Source organism: Bos grunniens, chromosome 20 (genome assembly GCF_055505025.1).
Source record: "Bos grunniens cultivar Pamir isolate PY7600 chromosome 20, Bosgru_T2T1.0, whole genome shotgun sequence".
Taxonomy (NCBI): domain Eukaryota; kingdom Metazoa; phylum Chordata; class Mammalia; order Artiodactyla; family Bovidae; genus Bos; species Bos grunniens.
The window spans coordinates 48,360,439-48,387,425 of record NC_141184.1 but is presented as its reverse complement, the minus strand read 5'-3'; the positions used below and the strand labels follow the sequence as shown (position 1 = coordinate 48,387,425).

General features: G+C 36.9%; 1 protein-coding gene across 50 annotated transcripts in view; it reads left to right on the top strand.

The window, feature by feature from the left end:
* Positions 1-26,987, top strand: part of SLC38A9 (solute carrier family 38 member 9) — a 95,570-nt gene that overhangs the window by 35,209 nt on the left and 33,374 nt on the right. For 22 of the 50 annotated variants that reach the window (XR_015148780.1, XR_015148774.1, XR_015148778.1 and 19 more), the window contains 8 exons: positions 1,053-1,313; positions 4,743-4,864; positions 4,999-5,062; positions 5,293-5,386; positions 7,183-7,353; positions 12,175-12,234; positions 15,146-15,340; positions 26,743-26,850. Coding sequence is in view for 34 of the 50 variants with exons in the window: in XM_086361736.1 (XP_086217862.1) it covers positions 1,092-1,313; positions 4,743-4,864; positions 4,999-5,062; positions 5,293-5,386; positions 7,183-7,353; positions 12,175-12,234; positions 15,146-15,340; positions 26,743-26,850 (1,036 nt within the window). In the remaining 16 variants the exon portion in view is untranslated. The remainder of the gene's footprint in view (positions 1-1,052; positions 1,314-4,742; positions 4,865-4,998; positions 5,063-5,292; positions 5,387-7,182; positions 7,354-12,174; positions 12,235-15,145; positions 15,341-26,742; positions 26,851-26,987) is intronic. The other 28 variants (XR_015148777.1, XR_015148771.1, XR_015148770.1 and 25 more) reach the window with 5 other exon arrangements.

Below are 26,987 nucleotides of genomic sequence, written 5' to 3'. Positions count from 1 at the left end.
ACCATATTTAGGTGCTATGGTGGAGAGTAAATAATAAACAAAAGATTCAAAGATACTGTATGCTAACTAGAGAGACTAGGCTAAATTTAACTTCTCTAATATTACAGAGTTATTTGGAAAAATTGCATAAACTAAAATTCCAGTCACTTGGTTTTTCAAGTGCTTCCTGCAAGATTAGATTAACAGTGTCTCCAAAAATGGTTACCATACTTTAAGAAATTTTAAGCTTATTTCAGAACTATGAATGTAGAAGACTTACAGGGAACCAGTGATAAATCTCTTGGCTTTTTTTCCCCTTTATTATTTTGGATCTATGTACAATCTGAAATAGCAAATTCTATACAGTTTGGGAGACAATTCATTTGTAACTTCAAGGGATCTGAGGAATACAGTCATTTCATGCACCCCTGCAGATCTTTCCATTTAAAGTAGTTTATTGCTGGAAAGAAAGCAAATGGAGAGAGTTTCAGTAAGGAACTGAATGGGTTAATGACTGAACATGATGGTTGAAAATCAGAATCTATGGTTGATTGGGACACAGTTATGAGGAGAAAACATTGCATATAAATAGTAATGTAATGGTATGTTACTGAAATCTAAGAAAAGTAGAATGAGACAAAATATCTCTAGTGTCTTGATGTTCCATTTGATAGTACTTTGGATAAGTTTCATAAGGGAGTTGGTTGAGACCACTAATCCTTAGTACATGAACCAAGAAATAGGAATTGTATTTATCATAGGAAGTAATTTTGGCCCATAAAGGAGTAGAGACTCTTTAATAGAGGAATGTTTTTGTCTGTAATCTGTCTGATTCAATGCCAAACATTTTTCAGAGAATATTCAAAGCTGTGCCTAAGTTTCATTGTTGAAAACCGACAGCTGCTATATGTCTTTTTGATAACTGATTGAAGCTCTTTCTGTTATGTCTCCTCTGTTGCTAAATTCCTTAAGTTTAAAAAAGTGTGTTTAAAGTAAGAACTTTATGAAACAAAAGCTTTATTCTATACATTGGATAATACTTCTTTTGTGACATTTTCTTTTCCCACCAAAAGTGAGAAGTGAATGCCTTGCCTTGGTACATCCCATTTCTAATGGAGGACAAGAAGTCATTTTCTTCAATGGCTGACTTCCAGAATTTCTGCCTGAACGTTCTTTGTCAAGTGTATATTCCCTTCTCTAGGCCTTTCTATATAGAGCCCACAAACATCGTCAGTGTGAATGATGTCATTCAGAGGGTTAGCGACCATGCCTCTGCCATGAACAAGAGGATTCATTACTACAGCCGGCTCACCGCTCCTGCAGACAGGGCACTGGTAAGGGGCAAAGCATTCCTAATTGTCTAAGAAGTTGAAATGAACAGTGAACATAAGTCAGGGCAACTCCCAGTGGTTGAACTTTTTGCTGGCCATATTCCAAGGATGGCATCATGGAAAGTCAAAGATACTAATTAATACATCTTACATCTCAGACTAGTTCATTCTTATTAGCCTGGCATAGAGAAATTTGAAACAATCTCTTTATGTTTACAACACCCTAGAGATTTGTTAGATTGAATTCTGCTAATCCATAATCCTAAAATCTTTGAGAAGGATGAACTATTGAAGTAGTTTAGGTCATTGATTAATAAAATAAATAATAAGTTGTGCTTAGTCTATTCAATTTTTCAGTTTGTAGGTATAATGGAAAAATTTTTGAGATATTTTCTATAGGAATGAGAAACTGAAATTTATCAGATCAGATCAGATCAGTCGCTCAGTTGTGTCCGACTCTTTGCGACCCCATGAATTGCAGCACGCCAGGCCTCCCTGTCCATCACCAACTCCCGGAGTTCACTGAGACTCACGTCCATCGAGTCAGTGATGCCATCCAGCCATCTCATCCTCTGTCGTCCCCTTCTCCTCCTGCCCTGAATCCCTCCCAGCATCAGAGTCTTTTCCAATGAGTCAACTCTTTGCATGAGGTAGCCGAAGTACTGGAGTTTCAGCCTTAGCATCATTCCTTCCAAAGAAATCCCAGGGCTGATCTCCTTCAGAATGGACTGGTTGGAAGAGTCAAAGAGCAGATATTAAAGATTTTAAGCTTTGCAGTCCACCTACTGTCACATATTCTTTTCTGCTTTTGTTTTTGAATCATTTAAAATGTAAAAACTGCCCATAGGAAGAGACTGTAAAAAATCAGATTGAAGGCTACATCTTCCTATTAAATCTGTATTATTATCTTAGGTTCAAAACTATATAAGTAATTTCATGCTTATAAGAATTACCACATATGAGATGTTCAGAAATTTGAAAGTTTAAAGAAGAATGAAACATTCTGAGAAAAAAATCATTTTTATAGGTAATAATAAAAAGGGAGAAGGGAATTCAACATTCTAGATGTTTACAAGGGGCAAGGACTGAGCTAGTCACTTGAGCACAGATGTCTCATATTAGGCCTTGTGAATTCCTAAGATATCTTTTTGCGTAGTCAGAGTAGGGACTTTCAAAATATTCTGGGTGGGATCATTTGTTTCCCCCAATTTTTTCACTTTTTCTTATTCTAGGTCTTTACGTCAGTAGTTATGGTAAAGTCTTAGTGCCATATGAGAATTATCTAAGCCCTCTGGGGAGTAGAAGTAATCCAGTATCTCCAGGTCTAGTTCAGACCTCCTAGAGGCTGTATTCTCAGAAGCAAACTTCAGAGATACCAGCTGAGCCAGTCTAACTCTGAGTGTATGTTGTTTGCCTGGAAATTGTCAGCACTGTACACCAAGTTGAATCCCTTTTGTTAACTGACAGAGAGATGAGTCTAGTTAATCAAAGTATATAAACAGTGACCTAAAATTAATATGATATGACCATTTTAATGATTGTGTGTATACATCCACGCTCATTTTCTGAGAATCCCAAAATTATTTTTCTTAAAAGATTTTTAAAGGAAGAGAAATATGAAACCACAGGTGTCAGGTCTTTGCAGAGTTATAACTTTTATTTCTGAAAATTTCCCCACTTACTTTAATATTTTTATTCTAAATTGGAGAAGGGTAGTAAATCATTTGACTACCAACATCTCCCAGATGCTTGCTAATAAATGTGTGGCCTGCACAGGCCAGCATCACTGAGAGCATGTTAAAAAGGCAGACTCTCAGCCCTTAGTCCAGATCTACTGAATCAAAATCTGTATTTTAACAAATTTTCTGTGTGAATCACAAAAATATTCAAGTTTGAAAAGCACTGTCCTAGACCCACCGACAGAGTGTGGGATCCAATCTCCCAGTTTTTCTATATCTCCTAATAATTTCTTATCCTCTAGCTTTTTAATCGTATCCCTGATAGCTTTAGATTTTCACTTTTTATGAACTTGCTCTGGTAGATATCATAGTTTATCTCCTGCCTGATGCAGACATGGTCCTGTCCCTTTTTTCTTTTACTCCATAGTAGAATACAGCAGAGCTCAGACCCTAGAGGACTGAGGGTAAAGAGAAGGCGGCAGACCTATTTCTATATATGCTTTTGTAGCTCTAAGAAATAATTGTTTACAAAGCCACAGGCATGGCATTCAAGACATTCTTTCCCCACAAGGCACCAAAAATTGTATGCATAAAAAGAGAAGGATTTGATATTCTTTCTTTTTGCATCAGTTCGTATCCTGTCTACCTACTGAAGCCTAATATTCTGTCACTTCCTTGAGGTCTTTCCCAACTATTCCAGTCCCCATTATTGTTGTTATTATTATTGTCATTTCTGTGTTCCAGAATTGAACACTTAATTTTTATTCTTATAGCCTTATATAATTGTTTTATATGTTTTCTAACTGAAATTTAAACTTCTTGAAGTTAGGAGCCATATATTATTTTTTCTTGAACACTAAACCTAGCATTGTACCTAGCACAAAGTTGTAGATTTATGTAGTAAGTACTGATACAAAAGATTCTTGCTTTATACCAGTCAGTTCTTATGTCTTTAATATTATATGTAAGGACTACATATTCTCAAAGGACAATTCTCAGTGAGATGGTCAGAATTCCATCAGGAAACCATATTTCTTTTAACTCCCAGAATAGGGAGGTAGAAAGAAATGTGTCGGGGTCAAGTGGGAGCTATGTGTATGAGAAATATATACATATTTAATCATTCTTTTCCTGTGTGTCTTCAACCTCTCTCTATTGGTTCCATCCCTACTGTTTACATCTCCTGTCTTTAAGAATCTTTGTCTTGCCTTTACTTTAAGCCTCTTTAGCTTACCTTTTTCTTCTACTACCAAAGCATTTAAAAGAATAGTCTATATTTTTTATTCTTTTCTTACCCTTCTTTTGACTCCTCAATTTCTTATAGTTTGAGTTCCCAGCCTGCCTCTTCTCTAAAACCACATTCACATAGGAATTTGATGCCCACTTGATTCTTAAAATTCTCCTCACTTAAAGCCCAGTACTTTCCACATAGAATTACTTAATTTCAGTCTTTGTGGCTCTTCTTCCTCCTGTCTCGTAAAAGTAAAGAGAAAAATACTTTGACCATTGCATATTCTAAGAATTCATTCTCATTTGAGATGAACAGTTTATTATTTACAGTATTTAAACTCTTACTCCTTTAGATCTTACTATATTTAAAAAGTGATTTTTATGTTTTAATCAGGGGTACACACTGTTTATTTGTTCCTGATAGTTGGAAGTGTGTCTATAGTCAGGTACTTTATTGTATAGAAAATATCCTGTGTTGAACATTTACTGGTTCTAACATTTCTTTACTTTTTTTTTTAACCAGATTGCCCCAGATCATGTAGTTCCAGCTCCAGAAGAGTGCTACGTATATAGCCCACTGGGTTCTGCTTATAAACTTCAATGTTACACTGAAGGATATGGTAAAAACACCAGTTTAGTAACCATGTGAGTTAAAATACTTTTTGGAGCATAACTTAAATTATGTGTAAATAAAAATTACTGATTATTTTAATTTTTGTCTTAATTAAAATATTTGAAGAGTCAAACTTTATGTTTTACTACTATTACTCTGCTTTCAGTTTTATGATTTGGAATACCATGCTGGGAACATCTATACTAAGTATTCCTTGGGGCATAAAACAGGTAATATAATTTTCAGCACACTTTGTATTAGAATTTTTTTCTCTTTGTATTGTGAGTTTTACAAGTTTTCATAAGTCTACATAAAATTATTAAAGAAATAGATTATTATATTTAGTTTTATATTAGCTGTCAGATATTTATGATAATTGTTTAGAGTAACTTAATATGGTTGCATATTAATTTATTCTGACATGATACATGTTGTTCTATATTTTTATTTTTTTAAACAGGCTGGGTTTACTACTGGAATGTGTGTCATCATGCTGATGGGCCTTCTAACACTTTATTGCTGCTACAGAGTAGTGAAATCAAGATCTATGATATGTAAGAATTTACCATTGTAAAAATAAATGATGTGGATATTAATAAGAATTGATGTTGAGGTGGATCACTGATGTGTGATAACACACATTTCACAAGTGTGTTAACTATTTTCTGCCTAAAGGTTTATTTCTCATAATTCATAGCATTTGGCAGAACTGATATGGTAATAAATTTAGTGGCTTTCTTTGAAATTCTGAGAGGCTAGTTCTTTGCAGAATTCATTTACTTTGGTGCTAATTTCCTCAGAAGAATAATTTAAAAAGTCATATTTTAAAAATAAGATCTTTGCCAGAACTAAATTGAGAATTTTATGATTCTTATCAGTTAATTGTGACTCATTTTGACCTATCCCTACCAAAAGATCTAGATATTGGCATCTCCTAAAAGTGAAAATTGTAAATATGAAAATGTGAGCAATGTGTCCTTTATAATCAATTCTCAAAGTTGTACCAGCATGTCCACTCATTTCTATAAATTCTAGATCAGGGATATAACTTTTTAGATTGTTTTAAAGTAGTTTAGGACCTAAATAGATGTATATTATTTCAGTCAGTCTCAGCAAATGAGAATCAACAAACCAGGCTCTGCCTCCAGTTTTTTTGTCTCTACCAAGCAGTGGTATGTTTTTCTTAATTGTATTATTTCATCATATCCCTTTCCCATTTATCCACAAGCCCCTTGGTGCTCTTATAGATCTTCTAAATTCTTTATATGAAGTAGGCAGTTAACCCTTTATTGTCTCTTGTCAGTTTCTCTCGTATTCATATTTGAAATGGCTTTTGTATCATATTAGTTTGTTTATATCTGGCTATCTTTTCCATTGTAGTTTCTATTTCTTCAGTTGATAGAAAAGAACAATCTTTCAGTTTCTATTTTTATATTGTCATCTAAATTTTCAGTTATTTTTTAAATTCTTTAACTTAATTTTCTGAAATTTTTAATTGAAGTATAGTCAATGTACAGTATTAAATGTTACAGGTGTACAATACAGTGATTCACAATTTTTAAAGATTATATTCCATTTATAGTTATTATAAAATATTTTCCATATTCCTCATGTTATACAGTAGATCCTTGTAGCTTATTTTATACATAATAGTTCATTCCTCTTAATCCTTCACTCCTCTATTACCTTTCCCACTTCCCTCATTGTCTGAAATTTTAATTGGCATGTTATGTAAATTATGACTCAAGAAAACGTTTCTCCATTATTAAGTATGCCAAATATTGGATATTGTCTTCTATCCCATATGATTATTTTCTAGCCTTGGTTTATCACTTGCTATTATTAGTTACCTTAATCTACTTCTCAGAATCTACCTACAATGCAGGAGATCTGGGTTCAATTCCTGGGTTGGGAAGATCCCCTGGAGAAGGAAATGGCAACCCACTCCAGTGTTCTTGGCTGGAGAATCCCATAGACTGTAGCCTGCCAGGCTCCTCTGTCCAAGGGGTCGCAGGAGTCAGACAAAACTTAGGGACTAAACCACTGCCACCACCACTTCTCAGATTATCTGTACTATTTCATTGGCCTAACTTCTTCTTATATGTTTGTTCTATAATTTTTTGTTTTTTGTTTTTTTATTGACATATAGTTGATTTACAATGTTGTGATAATCTGCCGTATCTAATGTTTTAATTACTGTTATTTCATAAGATGGTCTAATGCCTGGTGGTGAAATACCCACCCATAATCTTTTGCTAAATATTTTGAATCAGTTTAGAGAACACAAATTATGAATATGGAATATATAATTGACATCTAATTATATTTTCCCCTTTTATATTTTATCTAGCATCAGTGGATACCACTACCTGGGAATATCCAGATGTCTGCAGATATTATTTTGGCTCCTTTGGGCAGTGGTCAAGTCTCCTTTTCTCTTTGGTATCTCTCATTGGAGCAATGATAGTGTATTGGGTGCTTATGTCTAATTTTCTTTTTAATACTGGAAAATTTATTTTTAGTAAGTATCCATATCATATGCTTTAGCATAATTATTTTCAAATATAATAACTACTATAATGTTTTGGTTTCAGTCTTAAATTCTGGACTTGAAATTAATGAAGTAAAAAGTAATATTTATGATTCTAGGAGATATACTTGATTCAGTTTGTTTTCTATTGTTTCTATGTTGATCACAAATATAAAATGTATGTTAATTCCCAAAACCTTATTTTTGGGTGAATATATTCCTTCAAATTCTCTAATTAACGTAAAATATTTCTAAGTTCCAAAAGATGTTTTAAGCATTGTTTGCATCGCCTAAGAATGAATTTTTTTCCTGCTTAAGTAATGGTATCCGTTTAGAAAACATGATCTCAACCTATACTCACTCTCCACCTCAACTAATATAGTTATTATATATAATAGTATATATAATATTATTATTATATCATAATAAATACTATTCTCTTTTTTATATGGAATTTGCATTAATTAAAATATACACATCTTGGCCATATAATTTTGACAAATGGATACATCCATGTCACTCACACCTCCTTCATGAAACATTTCCATCTTCCCAGAAAGTAGTGGTGTATTTTTTAATTATAAAAAATTCAGGTTATTTGTTGCCATTATAAGAGAACCTAGTTCATTTTTTAATATTTATCTTGAATCTCACAAATGTGTTGAATTCTTATTGCTTATAATTTTGTAAATTCACTTTGGATTTTCTATTTAGATAGTTGTGTCATTCATGAATATGAAAACTTCTTCCTATCTAGTTATTATTTTTTGAATGATTCATATATATATGCATACATCTATATTTAGTATATACATTCAAACATATATAGGATTTCCCAGGTGACACTGGTAAAGAACCTATCTGCCAATGCAGGAGACATAAGAGATGTGGGTTTGATCCTTGGGTCAGGAAAATACCCTGGAGTAGGGCATGGCAACCCCTCCAGTACTTTTGCTTGGACAATGACCATGGACAGTGAAAGCTGGTGGCCTACAGTCCATTATGTTGCAAAAGAGGCACACATGACTTCAGTTCAGTCACTCAGTCGTGTCCGACTCTTTGCAACCCCATGGACCACAGCACACTAGGCCTCCCGTCCATCACCAAGTCCCAGAGTTTACTCAAACTCATGTCCATTGAGTCAGTGATGCCATCCAACTATCTCATCCTCTGTCGTCCCCTTCTCCTCCTGCCTTCAATCTTTCCCAGCATCAGGATCTTTTCTTGGCCTCAGGTGGCCAAAGTATTAGAGTTTCAGCTTCAACATCAGTCCTTCCAGTGAACACTCAGGACTAATCTCCTTTAGGATGGACTGGTTTGATCTCCTTGCAGTCCAAGAGACTCTCAAGAGTCTTCTCCAATACCACAGTTCAAAAGCATCAATTCTTCAGCACTCAGCTTTCTTTATAGTCCAACTTTCACATCCATACATGACTACTGGAAAAACCATGGTCTTGACTAGATGGACCCTTGTTGGCAAAATAATGTCTCTGCTTTTTAATATGCTGTCTAGGTTGGTCATGGCTTTCCTTCCAAGGAGTAAGCATCTTTTAATTTCATGGCTGCAAGCACCATCTGCAGTGATTTTGGAGCCCCCCAAAATAAAATCAGCCACTGTTTCCACTGTTTCCCCATCTATTTGCCATGAAGTGCTGGGACCGGATGCCATGATCTTAGTTTTCTGAATGTTGAGCTTTAAGCCAACTTTTTCACTGTCCTCTTTCCCTTTCATCAAGAGACTCTAGTTCTTCTTTACTTTCTGCCATAAGGGTGGTGTCATCTGCATATCTGAGGTTACTGCTGTTTCTCCTGGCAATCTTGATTCCAGCTTGTGTTTCATCCAGCCCAGCGTTTCTCATGATGTACTCTGCATATAAGTTAAACAAGCAGGGTGACAATATACAGCCTTGACGTATTCCTTTTCCTATTTGGAACCAGTCTGTTGTTCCATGTCCAGTTCGAACTGTTGCTTCCTGACCTGCATACAGATTTCTCAAGAGGCAGGTCAGGTGGTCTGGTATTCTATCTCTTGAAGAATTTTCCACAGTTTATTATGATCCACACAGTCAAAGGTTTTGGCATAGTCAATAAAGCAGAAATAGATATTTTTCTGGAACTCTCTTGCTTTTTTGATGATCCATCGGATGTTGGCAATTTGATCTCTGGTTCCTCTGCCTTTTCTAAAACCAGCTTGAACATCTGGAAGTTCACGGTTCACATATTGCTGAAGCCTGGCTTGGAGAATTTTGAGCATTACTTTGCTAGTGTATGCAATGAGTGCAATTGTGCAGTAGTTTGAGCTTTCTTCGGCATTGCCTTTCTTTGGGATTGGAATGAAAACTGACCTTTTCCAGTCCTGTGGCCACTGCTGAGGTTTCCAAATTTGCTAGCATATTAAGTGTAGCACTTTTACAGCATCATCTGTTAGGATTTGAAATAACTCAACTGGAATTTCATCACCTCCACTAGCTTTGTTTGAAGTGATGCTTTCTAAGGCCCACTTGACTTCACATTCCAGGATGTCTGGCTCTAGGTCAGTGATCACACCATCATGATTATCTGGGTCGTGAAGATCTTTTTTGTGCAGTTCTTCTGTGTATTCTTGCCACCTCTTCTTAATATCTTCTGCTTTTGTTAGGTCCATACCACTTCTGTCCTTTATTGAGCCCATCTTTGCATGAAATGTTCCCTTGGTATCTCTAATTTTCTTGAAGAGATCTCTAGTCTTTCGCATTCTGTTGTGTTGTGTTTTTTTTTTTTTTTATCTATTTCTTTGCACTGATTTCACTGATGAAGGCTTTCTTAGCACTCCTTGCTATTCTTTGGAACTCTGCATTCAAATGAGTATATCTTTCCTTTTCTCCTTTGCTTTTTGCTTCTCTTCTTTTCATGGCTATTTGTAAGGCCTCCTCAGCTAACCATTTTGCTTTTTTGCATTTCTTTTTCTTGGAATGGTCTTGATCCCTGTCTCCTGTACAATGTCACGAACCTCATTCCATAGTTCATCAGGCACTCTGTCTATCAGATCTAGTCCCTTAAATCTATTTCTCATTTCCACTGTATAATTGTAAGGAATTTGGTTTAGGTCATACCTGAATGGTCTAGTGGTTTTCCCTACTTTCTTCAATTTAAGTCTGGATTTGGCAATAAGGAGTTCATGATCTGAGCCACAGTTAGTTCCCTGTCTTGTTTTTGCTGACTGTACAGAGCTTCTCCATGTTTTGCTGCAAAGAATATAATCTGATTTCATTATTGGCCATCTGTGGTGATGTCCATGTGTAGAGTCTTCTTGTGTTACTGGAAGAGGGTGTTTGCTATGACCAGTGTGTTCTCTTGGCAAAACTCTATTATCCTTTGCCCTGTTTCATTCTGTACTCCAAGGCCAAATTTGCCTGTTACTCCAGGTGTTTCTTGACTTCCTTAGCAATGAAATAACAACAGATGACCATAACTGGCTTAAAATAAGAGAAATTTATTCTCTCACAGTCCTAGAAACTAGAAGTCTGAAATCAAAGTGTCTGTAGGGCCCTCTCCTTCCTCTGAAGCCTTTAGGGAAGAACCCTTCCTTTTTCTTCCTAGTTTCTGATGATCAACTGCTACCAGTCCTTGGCATTCCTTGACTTTAGTAATATTTCTCCAGTTTCACCCTCTGCCTTCACATGACCATCTTCCCCCAGGGTCTCTATGTCCAAAAATCTCCTGTTCTTGTTAAAGACACCCATCATTGAATTTAGGGTGTACCCTAATCCAGTATAACCTAACCTTAGCTTGATTATGTCTGCACAGACTCTGTTTCCAAATAAGGTCCATTTTATGTTTCCTGGTGGACATGGATTTGGGAGAATTCTATTCAACCTAGTATACTTGGTGTCAGGGTTTTTACTAGCCTTATGTAAATCTTTGGCATCAGGAATTATGTAATTATGTAAAGATCCATAACTGCCTATCTTGAATCACTAGTAACCCATGGAGACATTATAAAAACCTAAGCATAGATTACTTCTTTTATTCTATCTTGAGAAGCATATAATGGAGATGAATAATTCACAAATATAACTTACTTTATGACCTTAAAATCTAATCTAGCTTTTTTTTTTATCATCTTATTTAAGTTTTACATCACTTTCTTTAATGCTTACTAAGGTTATGAAAGGCTAACATAAAATAGAATAAAGTAAATTCCCTCAGGCAAATAAAAAACATATTTTTAACCCATTCTCTCATTTACTATAGAATGATATGAATGTCCAGGTATCTGCATTAGCTTTTTATTTTGCTGCTACTTTTAGTAAAACTTAGTGGCACCTGTGATCAATAATTAGTATATAGCTTTCACTTTATAAAAGCTGTTCTATATTTTGTCAAAACTTTAAGTGATTTTTTTCAGATAAATTCAGGTGTCTTGAGTAGTGGCTTTCCACCTTTTGCAGGTTTTAGAACTTTACTATATAAGATATAACTATACCTCCATAAATCAGTGTGAGTATAGGATAAGAAATTGTACACATTATCTTTATTCCAGGACTTTTAACTTCAGCCTTCTGGGTGGTTTTTTTGTTTTGTTTTGTTTTTAAAATCTTCACTCATAAAAATTTTCCACCATGAGACTGTGACACCAATGACATCATTCCTATAAAGCAGAGAAAAGAAGGTGAAGTTATGTTAATAATGAAGTAGTCTTTGTTCTGTGTATTAAATAATACTACCACAGACTAGATCTTAAAAGATTTTTATAGATAAAGAAAATTTAGAGGGTGATTGATTTAACATCTTCCACTCAGTATTAAATTATGCTTTCCTCATAATTTTTAGATTTTATTCATCACATTAATGACACAGACTCTATACCGAGTACCAACGATAGCAACCCTGGTAAGTAGTTTGGAGTTGAAAGTTTGCCTTATTTCTTTATTCATCACCTTTTTTCAAAAAAGATATGAGGTAGAACCTATAACTTTATTTTAGGTAAATGACCAGCATAAAATCATTATCTTTAGGTTAACTAAGCCACTATTAAATTGTTGATAACCAGTAAGGTAAAAAAAAAACAGCTTCACAAAAGTTTGTGTTAATGTAAGCTAAACAATATTTAGTTCATGTTATACAGTTCACAGTTATAGCTCACATCCACAGTATCCATATTTGCTTATGATCAATAAATATTTTCAAGTACCTCTATCACTGCTGATTGTTTTAGAAATCTAGGACCTTTGTTCTCAGTTTGTTAATTTAGTTTTAAACATTGATCATTTTAGTTAGTAATATTTAAGATATATAAATGTGTGCCCTAAATTTCCTAATAATGAACTAAGGCTAGGAAATATGGAAAAATAAATTGAAGATTTGCCTCCCCCCAAAAAAATCAATTTCTTAGAAAAGTTTATTTTAATTAATTTATTAAAAATAAACATTTGGGGACTTCCCTGGTGGTCCAGTGGCTAAGACTCCAAGTTCCCTGTGCAGGGGGCCTGGGTTTGATCCCTGGGCAGGGAACTGAGATCCCATGTGCTACAACTAAGACCTAGTGCAGCCAAATAAATACATTAAATAAATAAAGAGAATTAAAAAATAATAAATGTTTGTAGCCCATGTGTTTATCCAGTATAGCAGTAATGGGAAAAATGAATAGAAAAGTTAATATAACCTGAGTAACAGCATAACTAACATCACCTAAAGCTTTTATGTGTTTAGGTTTCAGAGATACTGAATTGATATTTTGATGGAGGTACACATTGATCACTAAGAGGACAATTCATTCAATGCATATTTATTAAATCTATTATGTGTCAGAAACTGTTCTAGGCTCTGGGATATAATGGACAGACAAGAGTTTCTCTTGTGAAGTATACATGCCAATGTTTGCTGTTCAGTGTCTTACTTTACCCCTTAATTAAATTAATTAATCTGTCATTTGTTAATGCTAGAAAATGAGTGAAGTACCAGCATTATTTCTGTGAATGCACATACACACACACATACTTTTCATTAATTATACTAAAATGTATTCATATAATTCAAACACATACCTCTTGAACCCTGTTCCTTACCTCAGAATTTTCAAAAGCCCAAGAAACATACCGGTTTTAAAACTGAAATTCATTTACTGTAGCTACTCTGATATCAATTGATGAAACTAGTATATTACTATCTAGTAGGATTTCTTGAGTAGAGAGTCAGTTCATTGTTGAGTTCATGAATATTAGAATTACACTAAAAATTTGGAGAGCATTATCAGCAAAGTCAGTTTACTTTGCATAGTGATATCTTAAGTTGATAGTAGCACTTCTTGATTCTTTGGTTTATTTTAAACAAAGTATTGAACAGAGCATCAAGCAATCCATTTCAGTAAACATTAGAAATTACAGCAGACATTTATTGGATACTTACTGTATGCAAGCATTGTTCTAAATGTTTTACAGCAACTTCATAAGGTAGTACCGTTCTCTTCATTTTCTAGAGGGCTTCCCTGGTAGCTAGCTCAGCTGATATAGAATATGCTTGCAGTGCAGGAGACCCTGGTTCGATTCCTGAATTGGGACAGTCCCCCAGAAAAGGGATAGGCTACCCATTCCAGTATTCTTGGGCTTCCCAAGGCACAGAGAATTTAGTGATTTGTGTGTAGAGTGACAGTGAAGATTCTTTATTCAATCAGTTTACTTCCATAACCTGTGTTCTTTACCACTCTAGTTAATTAGCACAGGAAAAATTCAAGTTAATTTACTTTTGTCCAGAGCATAGAAGGAAAAAAATACAGGTTAAAAGTGCTGACTAAGAAAACTGTTTGGCTTTGTGGCATGCCATATAACAGATAGAGAATAAAATTGTTGCTCAGCATTTTTTTACAGCATTAAACATTCTTTACAAAGAGCTGATTATTAGCAAAAGTACTATTATGAACTTAGAAGCACAGTGAGAATGATTTGTATTCTCTCTGCAAACAGAAGACACTGCCACTTGTAGATCAGTGTTAGGAAAAATACATTTTATTCACTTCCCAGTTCTCTGGATATCATCTGGGCTTTCAGCTGCTCTAAGGCCTGAGAAACATCCAGGACAATTATTCTGGATTGCTGGGATTCAAGATTCTTAAGCTGTAGGCAATTATTAGATTTTGGCAGTACCATGGCAATGTTTCAATGGTGTCCGCTTTTTATTCCAAACCCATCAATTTTGCTTAATGTTAGAAGAAACCTGTTCTCTGGACTTTGTGTGGGTTATTAGCAAAACGAACAATTACCTTGAATGATGTGTCTTATATGATTGTAATAATAAGATCAAATATCATCCAACCTGATAGTTTCTCTCTGGCAGTGGGACAGAAGGATAGCTGGTAGAATAATTGTATAGTTTCCAGTAGAAAGTAGAAATCAAGGCTATACCTCAAAATTTTCTAACATTCTACCTTTAATTATTTATAGGTAAAAGTTTTCTGATTATAACTACATATAAAATAGATAAACCACAAGGACCTACTATATAGCACAGAAAAGTATATTCAATATCTTGTAATAACCTATAGTGGAAAAGAATCTGAAAAATAATACCTGAATCACTATGTTATATACCTGAAACTAACACAACATTATAAATCAACTATACTTCAAAGTTTTTAAATAAATAATTTAAAAATTTGAAAATATTCCACATATATCTAAACATAACCCTCTATTTTTTTTCCCAAAAAGGAGAAACTTAATACATGGTAAAACTTAAGGTTGGTAGAGCAAGTATAAGTCTCATTGTTTTTTGTTGCCTCCTCTGATCTGTTACTTCCTTGTTGCAGTGATTTGTCCAAGTGCCAGGAGCGGTGGCCATCCTGACAACAGCTCTGTGATTTTCTATGCTAGTAACTCGGAACTCCAGCAGTTTGAAAAGTGGTGGAATAAGTCCAAGACAGTGCCCTTTTACCTCATAGGGCTCCTTCTGCCACTGCTTAATTTCAAATCTCCTTCATTTTTTTCAAAATTTAACATCCTAGGTAAGCCAAGGACTGTGTTATAGAGCCTCTGTATAGTAGAATACATGCTGAATTCTGTGGGAATATGGTCTTACCAGCAAAATAGTTAACTTCCAGGCCTGTTCTTCTGTGTTTAATTTGTTCACACATATATTGCCCTAGTTTTTGCTTTTCTTGATGAAGTTTGGCACAGAGAAAAATAGAGATGGCCATCTCAAGCCCAAGTCCCTTTTAAAGATGAGTTACTGGGATTTCCATTCTGTCCTTACTGAACAACTATTCCTCATTTCCTCTACAACTAGTGGCAGTAGACTTAAAGATTTCAGCAGGAGAGATCCAAAGTGAATATGATAGGAATTCTCAATTCTAAAGTTTGGAAATGTTAGAACTTACTAAGGGAGATTATGGAATATTTTTTCCGTACAGATTCTATTTAAGAGTATAAACACAGAATTATCACTTTTTTTTAATATAAATTTATTTATTTTAATTGGAGGCTAATTACTTTACAATATTGTATTGGTTTTGCCATACATCAACATGAATCTGCCATGGGTGTACAGGTGTTCCCCATCCTGAACTGCCCCCCTGCCCCCGACCTCCCTCCCCATCCCTGGGTCATGCAAGTGCACCAGCCCCAAGCATCCAGCATCATGCATTGAACCTGGACTGGCAATTCATTTCACATATGATATTATGCATGTTTCAATGCCATTCTCCCAAATCATCCCACCCTCGCCCTCTCCCACAGAGTCCAAAAGACTGTTCTATACAGCAGTGTCTCTTTTGCTGTCTCGTATACAGGGTTATCGTTACCATCTTTCTAAATTCCATATGTATGTGTTAGTATACTGCATTGGTGTTTTCTTTCTAGCTTACTTCACTCTGTATAATAGGCTCCAGTTTCATCCACCTCATTAGAACTGATTCAAATGTATTCTTTTTAATGGCTGAGTAATACTCCATTGTATATATGTACCACAGCTTTCTTATCCATTTGTCTGCTGATGGACATCTAGGTTGCTTCCATGTCCCGGCTATTATAAACAGTGCTGCGATGAACATTGGGGTACACGTGTCTCTTTCAATTCTGGTTTCCTCAGTGTGTATGCCTAGCAGTGGGATTGCTGGGTCATATGGCAGTTCTATTTCCAGTTTTTTAAGGCATCTCCACACTGTTCTCCATAGTGGCTATACTAGTTTGCATTTCCACCAACAGTGTAAGAGGTTTCCCTTTTCTCCACACCCTCTCCAGCATTTATTGCTTGTAGACTTTTGGATTGCAGCCATTTTGACTGGCGTGAAATGGTACCTCACTATGGTTTTGATTTCTCTGATAATGAGTGATGTTGAGCATCTTTTCATGTGTTTGTTAGCCATCTGTATGTCTTCTGTGGAGAAATGTCTGTTTAGTTCTTTGGCCCATTTTTTGATTGGGTCATTTATTTTTCTGGAATTGAGCTGCAGGAGTTGCTTGTATATTTTGGAGATTAATTCTTTGTCAGTTGCTTCATTTGCTATTATTTTCTCCCATTCTGAAGGCTGTCTTTTCACCTTGCTTATAGTTTCCTTTGTTGTGCAGAAGCTTTTAATTTTAATTAGGTCCCATTTGTTTATTTTTGCTTTCATTTCCAATATTCTGGGAGGTGGGTCATAGAGGATCCTGCTGTGATTTATGTTGGAGAGTGTTTTGCCTATGTTCCCCTCTAGGAGTTTTATAGTTTCTGGTCTTACGTTTATATCTTTAATCCATTTTGAGTTTATTTTTGTGTATGGTGTTAGAAAGTGTTCTAAATTCATTCTTTTACAAGTGGTTGACCAGTTTTCCCAGCACCACTTGTTAAAGAGATTGTCTTTTCTCCATTGTATATTCTTGCCTCCTTTGTCAAAGATAAGGTGTCCATAGGTGTGTGGGTTTATCTCTGGGCTTTCTGTTTTGTTCCACTGATCTATATTTCTGTCTTTGTGCCAGTACCATACTGTCCTGATGACTGTGGCTTTGTAGTAGAGCCTGAAGTCAGGCAGGTTAATTCCTCCAGTTCCATTCTTCTTTCTCAAGATTGCTTTGGCTATTTGAGGTTTTTTTGTATCTCCATACAAATTGTAAAATTATTCGTTCTAGCTCTGTGAAAAATACCGTTGGTGGCTTGATAGGGATTGCATTGAATCTATAAATTGCTTTGGGTAGTATACTCATTTTCACTATATTGGTTCTTCTGATCCATGAACACGGTATATTTCTCCATCTATTAGTGTCCTCTTTGATTTCTTTCACCACTGTTTTATAGTTTTCTATATATAGGTCTTTTGTTTTGGAGAAGGAAATGGCAACCCACTCCAGTATTCTTGCCTGGAGAATCCCATGGATGTGACTTCACTTTCACTTTCACTTTGTTTCTTTAGGTAGATATATTGCTAAGTATTTTATTCTTGTCGTTGAAATGGTGAATGGAATTGTTTCCTTAATTTCTCTTTCTATTTTCTCATTATTAGTGTATAGGAATGCAAGGGATTTCTGTGTGTTGATTTTATATCCTGCAACTTTACTATATTCATTGATTAGCTCTAGTAATTTTCTGGTGGAGTCTTTAGGGTTTTCTATGTAGAGGATCATGTCATCTGCATAAAGTGAGAGTTTTACTTCTTCTTTTCCTATTTGGATTCCTTTTATTTCTTTTTCTGCTCTGATTGCTGTGGCCAGAACTTCCAAAACTATGTTGAATAGTAGTGGTGCAAGTGGGCACCCTTGTCTTGTTCCTGACTTTAGGGGAAACGCTTTCAATTTTTCACCATTGAGGATAATGTTTGCTGTGGGTTTGTCATATATAGCTTTTATTATGTTGAGGTATGTTCCTTCTATTCCTGCTTTCTGGAGAGTTTTTTTTTTTTTTTTATCATAAATGGATGTTTAATTTTGTCAAAGGCTTTCTCTGCATCTATTGAGATAATCATATGGCATTTATTTTTCAATTTGTTAATGTGGTGTATTACATTGATTTGCGGATATTGAAGAATCCTTGCATCCCTGGGATAAAGCTCACTTGGTCATGATGTATGATCTTTTTAATGTGTTGTTGGATTCTGATTGCTAGAATTTTGTTAAGGATTATTGCATCTATGTTCATCAGTGATATTGGCCTGTAGTTTTCTTTTTTTGTGGCATCTTTGTCAGGTTTTGGTATTAGGGTGATGGTGCCCTCATAGAATGAGTTTGGAAGTTTACCTTCCTCTGCAATTTTCTGGAAGAGTTTGAGTAGGATAGGTATTAGCTCGTCTCTAAATTTTTGGTAGAATTTAGCTGTGAAGGCGTCTGGACCTAGGCTTTTGTTTGCTATAAGATTTCTGATTACAGTTTCAATTTCCGTGCTTGTGATGGGTCTGTTAAGATTTTCTATTTCTTCCTGGTTCAGTTTTGGAAAGTTGTACTTTTCTAAGAATTTGTCCATTTCTTCCACGTTGTCCATTTTATTGGCATATAATTGCTGATAGTAGTCTCTTATGATCCTTTGTATTTCTGTGTTGTCTGTTGTGATCTCTCCATTTTCATTTCTAATTTTATTGATTTGATTTTTCTCCCTTTGTTTCTTGATGAGTCTGGCTAATGGTTTGTCAATTTTATTTATCCTCTCAAAGAACCAGCTTTTGGCTTTGTTGATTTTTGCTATGGTCTCTTGTTTCTTTTGCATTTATTTCTGCCCTAATTTTTAAGATTTCTTTCCTTTTACTAACCCTGGGGTTCTTCATTTCTTCCTTTTCTAGTTGCTTTAGGTGTAGAGTTAGGTTATTTATTTGACTTTTTTCTTGTTTCTTGAGGCTATGCCTGTATTGCTATGAACCTTCGCCTTAGCACTGCTTTTCCAGTGTCCCACAGGTTTTGGGTTGTTGTGTTTTCATTTTCATTCATTTCTATGCATATTTTGATTTCTTCTGTAATTTGTTGGTTATTCAGCAGCGTGTTGTTCAGCCTCCATATGTTGGAATTTTTAATAGTTTTTCTCCTGTAATTGAGATCTAATCTTACTGCATTGTGGTCAGAAAAGATGCTTGGAATGATTTCAATTTTTTTGAATTTACCAAGGCTAGATTTATGGCCCAGAATGTGATCTATCCTGGAGAAGGTTCCGTGTACGCTTAAGATAAAGGTGAAATTCATTGTTTTGGGGTGAAATGTCCTATAGATATCAATTAGGTCTAACTGGTCTATTGTATCATTTAAAGTTTGTGTTTCCTTGTTAATTTTCTGTTTAGTTGATCTATCCATAGGTGGAGTCCATAGGTGTGAGTGGGGTATTAAATTCTCCCACTATTATTGTGTTATTGTTAATTTCCCCTTTCATACTTGTTAGCATTTGTCTTACATATTGCAGTGCTCCTATGTTGGGTGCATATATATTTATAATTGTTATATCTTCTTGGATTGATCCTTTGATCATTATGTAGTGCCCTTCTTTGTTTCTTTTCACAGCCTTTGTTTTAAAGTCTATTTTATCTGATATGAGTATTGCTACTCCTGCTTTATTTTGGTCCCTATTTGCATGGAATATCTTTTTCCAGCCCTTCACTTTCAGTCTGTATGTGTCCCTTATTTTGAGGTGGGTCTCTTGTAGACAACATATATAGGGGTCTTATTTTTGTATCCATTCAGCCAGTCTTTGTCTTTTGGTTGGGGCATTCAACCCAGTTACATTTAAGGTAATTATTGATAAGCATGATCCTGTTGCCATTTACTTTATTGTTTTGGGTTCAAGTTTATACTCCCTTTTTGTGTTTCCTGTCTATAGAAGATCTTTTAGCATTTGTTGGAGAGCTGGTTTGGTAGTGCTGAATTCTCTCAGCTTTTGCCTGTCTGTAAAGCTTTTAATTTCTCCTTCATATTTGAATGAGATCCTTGCTGGGTACAGTAATCTGGACTGTAGGTTATTTTCTTTTATCATTTTAAGTGTGTCCTGCCATTCCCTCCTGGCCTGAAGAGTTTCTATTGAAAGATCAGCTGATATCCTTATGGGAATCCCCTTGTGTGTTATTTGTTGTTTTTCCCTTGCTGCTTTTAATATTTGTTCTTTGTGTTTGATATTTGTTAATTTGATTAATATGTGTCTTGATGTGTTTCGCCTTGGGTTTATCCTGTTTGGGACTCTGGGTTTCTTGGACTTGGGTGATTATTTCCTTCCCCATTTTAGGGAAGTTTTCAACTATTATCTCCTCAAGTATTTTCTCATGGTCTTTCTTTTTGTCTTCTTCTGGGACGCCTATGATTTGAATGTTGGGGTGTTTAACATTGTCCCAGAGGTCTCTGAGATTGTCCTCATTTCTTTTAATTCATTTTTCTTTTTTCCTCTCTGATTCATTTATTTCTACCATTCTATCTTCTACCTCACTAATCCTATCTTCTGCCTCCATTATTCTATTATTTGTTCCCTCCAGAGTGTTTTTGATATCATTTATTGAGGTTCAAGCTGGTTTTAGAAAAGACAGAGGAACCAGAGATCAAATTGCCAATATCCGCTGGATCATGGAAAAAGCAAGAGAGTTCCAGAAACATCTATTTCTGCTTTATTGACTATGCCAAAGCCTTTGACTGTGTGGATCACAATAAACTGTGGAAAATTCTGAAAGAGATGGGAATACCAGAACACCTGATCTGCCTCTTGAGAAATTGTATGCAGGTCAGGAAGCAACAGTTAGAACTGGACATGGAACAACAGACTGGTTCCAAATAGGAAAAGGAGTTCGTCAAGGCTGTTTATTGTCACCCTGTTTATTTAACTTATATTCAGAGTACATCATGAGAAACGCTGGACTGGAAGAAACACAAACTGGAATCAAGATTGCCGGGAGAAATATTAATAACCTCAGATATGCAGATGACACCACCCTTATGGCAGAAAGTGAAGAGGAACTCAAAAGGCTCTTGATGAAAGTGAAAGTGGAAAGTGAAAAAGTTGGTTTAAAGCTCAACATTCAGAAAACGAAGATCATGGCATCCAGACCCATCACTTCATGGGAAATAGATGGGGAAACAGTGGGAAGTGTCAGACTTTATTTTTCTGGACTCCAAAATCACTGCAGATGGTGACTGCAGCCATGAAATTAAAAGATGCCTACTCCTTGGAAGGAAAGTTATGACCAACCTAGATAGCATATTCAAAAGCAGAGACATTACTTTGCCAACAAAGGTTTGTCTAGTCAAGGCTATGGTTTTTGCTGTGGTCATGTATGGATGTGAGAGTTGGACTGTGAAGAAGGCTGAGTGCCAAAGAATTGATGCTTTTGAACTGTGGTGTTGGAGAAGACTCTTGAGAGTCCCTTGGACTGCAAGGAGATCCAACCGGTCCATTCTGAAGGAGATCAGCCCTGGGATTTCTTTGGAAGAATGATGCTAAAGCTGAAACTCCAGTACTTTGGCCACCTCATGGGAAGAGTTGACTCATTGGAAAAGACTCTGATGCTGGGAGGGATTGGGGGCAGGAGGAGAAGGGGACGACAGAGGATGAGATGGCTGGATGGCATCACTGACTCGATGGACGTGAGTCTCAGTGAACTCTGGGAGTTGGTGATGGACAGGGAGGCCTGGTGTGCTGTGATTCATGGGGTCGCAAAGAGTCGGACACGACTGAGGGACTGATCTGATCTGATCTGATTGCATTATTCATTACATATTGACTCTCTTTTATTTCTTCTAGGTCTTTGTTAAACCTTTCTTGCATCTTCTCAATCCTTGTCTCCAGGCTATTTATCTGTGATTCCATTTTGTTTTCAAGATTTTGGATCATTTTCACTATCATTATTCAGAATTCTTTATCAGGTAGATTCCCTATCTCTTTCTCTTTTGTTTGGTTTAGTAGGCATTTATCCTGTTCCTTTACCTGCTGGGTATTCCTCTGTCTCTTCATCTTGTTTATATTGCTGTGTTTGGGGTGGCCTTTCTGTATTCTGGCAGTTTGTGGAGTTCTCTCTATTGTGGAGTTTCCTCACTGTGGGTGGGGTTGGATGGGTGGCTTGTCAAGGTTTCCTGATTCAGGAAGCTTATGTCGGTGTTCTGGTGGGTGGGGCTGGACTTCTTCTCTCTGGAGTGTAATGAAGTGTCCAGTAATGAGTTATGAGATGTCAGTGGATTTGGAGTGACTTCGGACAGCCTGTATATTGAAGCTCAGGGCTATGTTCCTGTGTTGCTGGAGAATTTGCGTGGTATGTCTTGCTCTGGAACTTGTTGGCCCTTGGGTGGTGCTTGGTTTCAGTGTAGGTATGGAGGTGTTTGATGAGCTCCTGTCAGTTAATGTTCCCTGGAGTCAGGAGTTCTCTGGTTTCTCAGGATTTGGACTTAAGCCTCTTGTTTCTGGTTTTCAGTCTTATTTTTACAGGAGCCTCAAGACTTATCCATCTATACAGCACTGTTGATAAAACATCTAGGTCAAAGATGAAAAGTTTCTCCACAGTGAGGGACACCCAGAGAGGTTCACAGAGTTACATGGAGATGAGAAGAGGGAGGAGGGAGATAGAGGTGACCAGGATGAGATGAGGTGGAATCAAAAGAGGAGAGGGCAAGCTAGCCAGTAATCACTTCCTTATGTGTGCTCCACAATCTGGACCGCTCAGAGACATTCACGGAATTATACAGAGAAGAAAAGAGGGAGGAAGGAGACAGAGGTGGCCAGGAGGATAAAGGGGGGAATCAAAAGGAAAGAGACAGATCCAGCCAGTAATCAGTTCCCTAAGTGTTCTCCACCATCCGGAACACACAGATTCACAGAGTTGGGTAGAGAAGAGAAGGAGGAGGGAGGAGATAGAGGCGACCTGGTGGAGAAAAAGGAGAGTTCAAAGAGGGAGAGAGCAGTCAAGCCAGTAATCTCGCTCCCTAGTAAAAATGGGCACTGAAGATTGGGTTCTTAAAGGTACAAAATTGATAACAAATACCAAAAAACAAAGATTAAAAATCTAGAGTAGAGGTTGGATTTTCAAAAATTCAATATTAAAGAAAAAGTCACAAAAATCATAAAATATATATATGAAGTTTGCTTTAAAAAATAGGGTCTCTTTTTTTTGCAAAGTAATAGTAGGTTATAAAAATGAAAATTAAAGGAGTAATAGAGGACTTAAAAATAAAAAAAAATTAAAGAATGATAGTAAAAATATATCTAGGACTTTCTCTGGTGTTGTTGTGGGCAGTGTGGGGTCAATTCATTTTCAGATAGTTCCTTGATCCAGCTTATATTTCTCAAGATCTGTAGGTCCCTTCCTATGTAGTTGGTGCTAACTACAGGGCTTTAATCTATTGCACCTGTGACTTTTAGCTTCTTCTGTTTGCTGGTCTCTTCAGTGTCTAATTTCCGCCCTGAAGCAAGGGGGCGGTGGTGGATACTTTTTTAGGCTCACTTGTTCAGTCGCGCTGTAGGGAGGGAGGGATGCTGCAAACAAATAACACTGGCGTGTGCTCACAGTGTCTCAGCCACACTGGGTTTGCCCCCACTCACTGCATGTGTGCTTTTCCTGTCTACACTGCTTAGGCTCTAGGTTGCTCTGCCGGGAACTGTCTGAGGCCGGCCCTGGATTGTATGCACGTCTGAGATCTAAGCTGCTCAGGTTCAGGTACTCGGGTACTCCTCAAAGGCACAGACTCAGTTGGGCCTGCATTTTGTGCCCTTCCCAGGTCCCAGCAGCTCAGGTGACCAGGTGTTTGGTGAGTGCAGTCGCTGTGACTTATTGCCTCCCCTATCCCTGCTGCTTGGTTTTCTGGGTGTACAACCAGCGCACTTTCTCAGGTGGATGTTGACCGTCCAGAATCCCAAGAAGTCTTGGTTAGCAACAAAGCCTGCTTGGAGTTTGGTAGATAATGCCTCTCTGGGGCTGTGATTGCCCCCTTCTGGCTCTGGCTGCCCTCGCCTGCCTGTCACCGGAGGGGGATGGGCCGGCCTGCAGCAGGCTAGCTCTGCTCAGTCCTTTGTTCTGTGAGCGGCCCTGACCGTGTCTTAGATTAGGGCTTTTTGCTTAGCTCTAGTCAGTCCTTTGTTTTGTGAGCGGGCCTGACAGCGTCTTAGGGTTTTTCCGTGTGGTAGCTATCCCACAGTCTGGTTTGCTATCCCAAGTTAGTTCCCTCAGATTGCCCTCGGGGCATTCAGGCCCGGTCCTTACTCTAAGCAATGCAGCCTGCACCTCCCTGCCCAGTCCCCGCATACTAGTGGCGGATGCAGGCGTCTGCGCTGCTTCTCTGCTGGGGGAGTTACCATTGGGCACGTAATCTGTGGGTTTTAATTATTTATTTTTCCTACCAGTTATGTTGCCCTCTGTGGTTCCAAGGCTTGCCACAGACTCTGCAGTGAGAGTGTTTCCTGGTGTTTGGAAACTTCTCTCTTTTTTAAGATTCCCTTCCCGGGACGGAGCTCCGTCCCTACCTCTTTTGTCTCTCTTTTTATCTTTTATATTTTCTCCTACTTCCTTTCGAAGACAGTGGGCTGCTTTTCTGGGTGCCTGATGTCTCCTGCCAGCATTCAGCATTTTTGTGGAATTTAGTCAGTGTTCAAATGTTCTTTTGATGAATTTGTAGAGGAGAAAGTAGTCTCCCTGTCCTATTCATCCACCATCTTAGGACAGCCCCCATCACTTGACTTTGAACCTGGAATATTGTCCTCTAGCTGAAGTACCTTAGGCTTATTCTGGTTTTTCTCTGTTCCTCAGTGCTCGCTCTTTTTTTTCAACACTATTGCCTCTTTAAAGGATCAGACTTCTTTTTGTGAGGCCTGTTTTTCAGAAATTTCTGAAATCACTGAAGAAATTTCATAAAAGGAACCCCGATGAAAGCTCAGATCTGGTTAACTAAAGACAAGAGTATCATTCACAAAGAACTGATAACCTAAATAGATAATAAGATTTCACCTTCTCCCTGTACATATGGTCTCTTGGTAGGCAGACTAGAGAATGAAAAAATTAGATTACATCAAAGAGATGGCTTTTGGGGTTTTCAAAAGACCAAAGGAGGAAGTAAGGATATTTCTCTATACCTTAGCTTCATAATAAAATTCACCATGAGACTACAACAGACACACACAGAAAATGAAGAGTTGTGGTTATATAAGCTTCAGGCTTTGGAGAAGGCAGTGGCAACCCACTCCAGTACTCTTGCCTGGAAAATCCCATGGATGAAGGAGCCTGGTAGGCTGCAGTCCATGGGGTCGCTAGGAGTCAGACATGACTTCAGCGACTTCACTTTCACTTTTCACTTTCATGCATTGGAGAAGGAAATGGCAACCCACTCCAGTATTCTTGCCTGGAGAATCCCAGGGACGGGGGAGCCTGGTGGGCTGCCGTCTATGGGGTCGCAGAGTCAGACACGACTGAAGTGACTTAGCAGCAGCAGCAAGCTTCAGGCTCTTGTATGCATCCTTTCTGAATCAGCTAACCTCCAAACCCACAGTAGAGCTTATAGAGCTCATTTGTGGTTTCCTGATTTGCTGGCCAACTTTCCTGTGGAACAGATCTTTAAAAGTTAGCTTGTGAACTTACAAAATAACTTGCTCAATTGGGCAAAACAATCACTAGGCTTCTAACCAGGTTAAATTATTCTCTACCTCCTTATGGCAAAACTTTCTCTTTTAAAACTATATATAGCTTCTTTAGAGAAATCAGAATCTAATTCCTCTAAAAACCATCCTGGATCTCTTGACTCTGCTCAGTAGTGACTGGACTTAATTCCTTAAATCCTCTGACTTCCAGCCTACTAAAAAATCCTGAAATTCTGAATGCCCACTTTACCCTGCATAAAGTAGGTGTTCACTGTACACACAGTGAATGGAATCTGAAATCTTTCCATGGAGCAAGTAGTACTATGCAACCAAAACTTCATCTAGATTCTAGATCAGATTATTCATGGACTATTTGACTTACTGCCTTTCTCAAATAAGTTTATGATCCACATTTACTACTTTTCTTTCTTTACTTTCTACCATCTTACACTAAATATTTTGACAGATTTTCCCAACTTGTTGGCTGTCTCTAACTTTTAATACAGAGAATAAGAGTCAGGGACTTCCCAGGGGTCCAGTGGTTAAGACTTCGTGCTTCCAAATTCAGGGAGTGCAGGTTCTATCCCTGGTTGGGGAACGAAGATCCCACATGCCGCACAGACAAATTAGAAAAAAGTCAGTTTTGTGTTTTGTTTTTTTCCTAAATAACCTTAATAATAACCTTATAATAAACTCTCTACATGTATCAGAACCTAAATTTGGCTCATAACTTCTTAGGCCTACTACATAGTTTTGTGCTTTGTTTTCTGATATCTTCTGGGGTTTGTTTCTGTTCTTTAGATCTCACCTGGGCATAAATACTAATGCTAATTTTCCAAACTTTGCTGAAAGTGTAGAAACAAAATTTGATTTTGAAATAGTCTGTAAAACAAAGATGATTAATGGTTTCTGAATTTTTCCTTGCAGGCACAGTATCCGTTCTCTACTTGATTTTTCTCGTCACTTGGAAGGCTATTCGCTTGGGATTTCATTTGGAGTTTCATTGGTTTATGCCAACAGAATATTTTGTCCCAGGTGAGCTATTTCAGCCAAGTAAAGAATTAATGAATTACAATAATGTGATCTTTGGTTAACTATTGTTAGCTTTTGTTACTATAAAACAAATAATCGAAGTTTTTATGATGATGAGCACTTTTTATTAATGCTGTTAA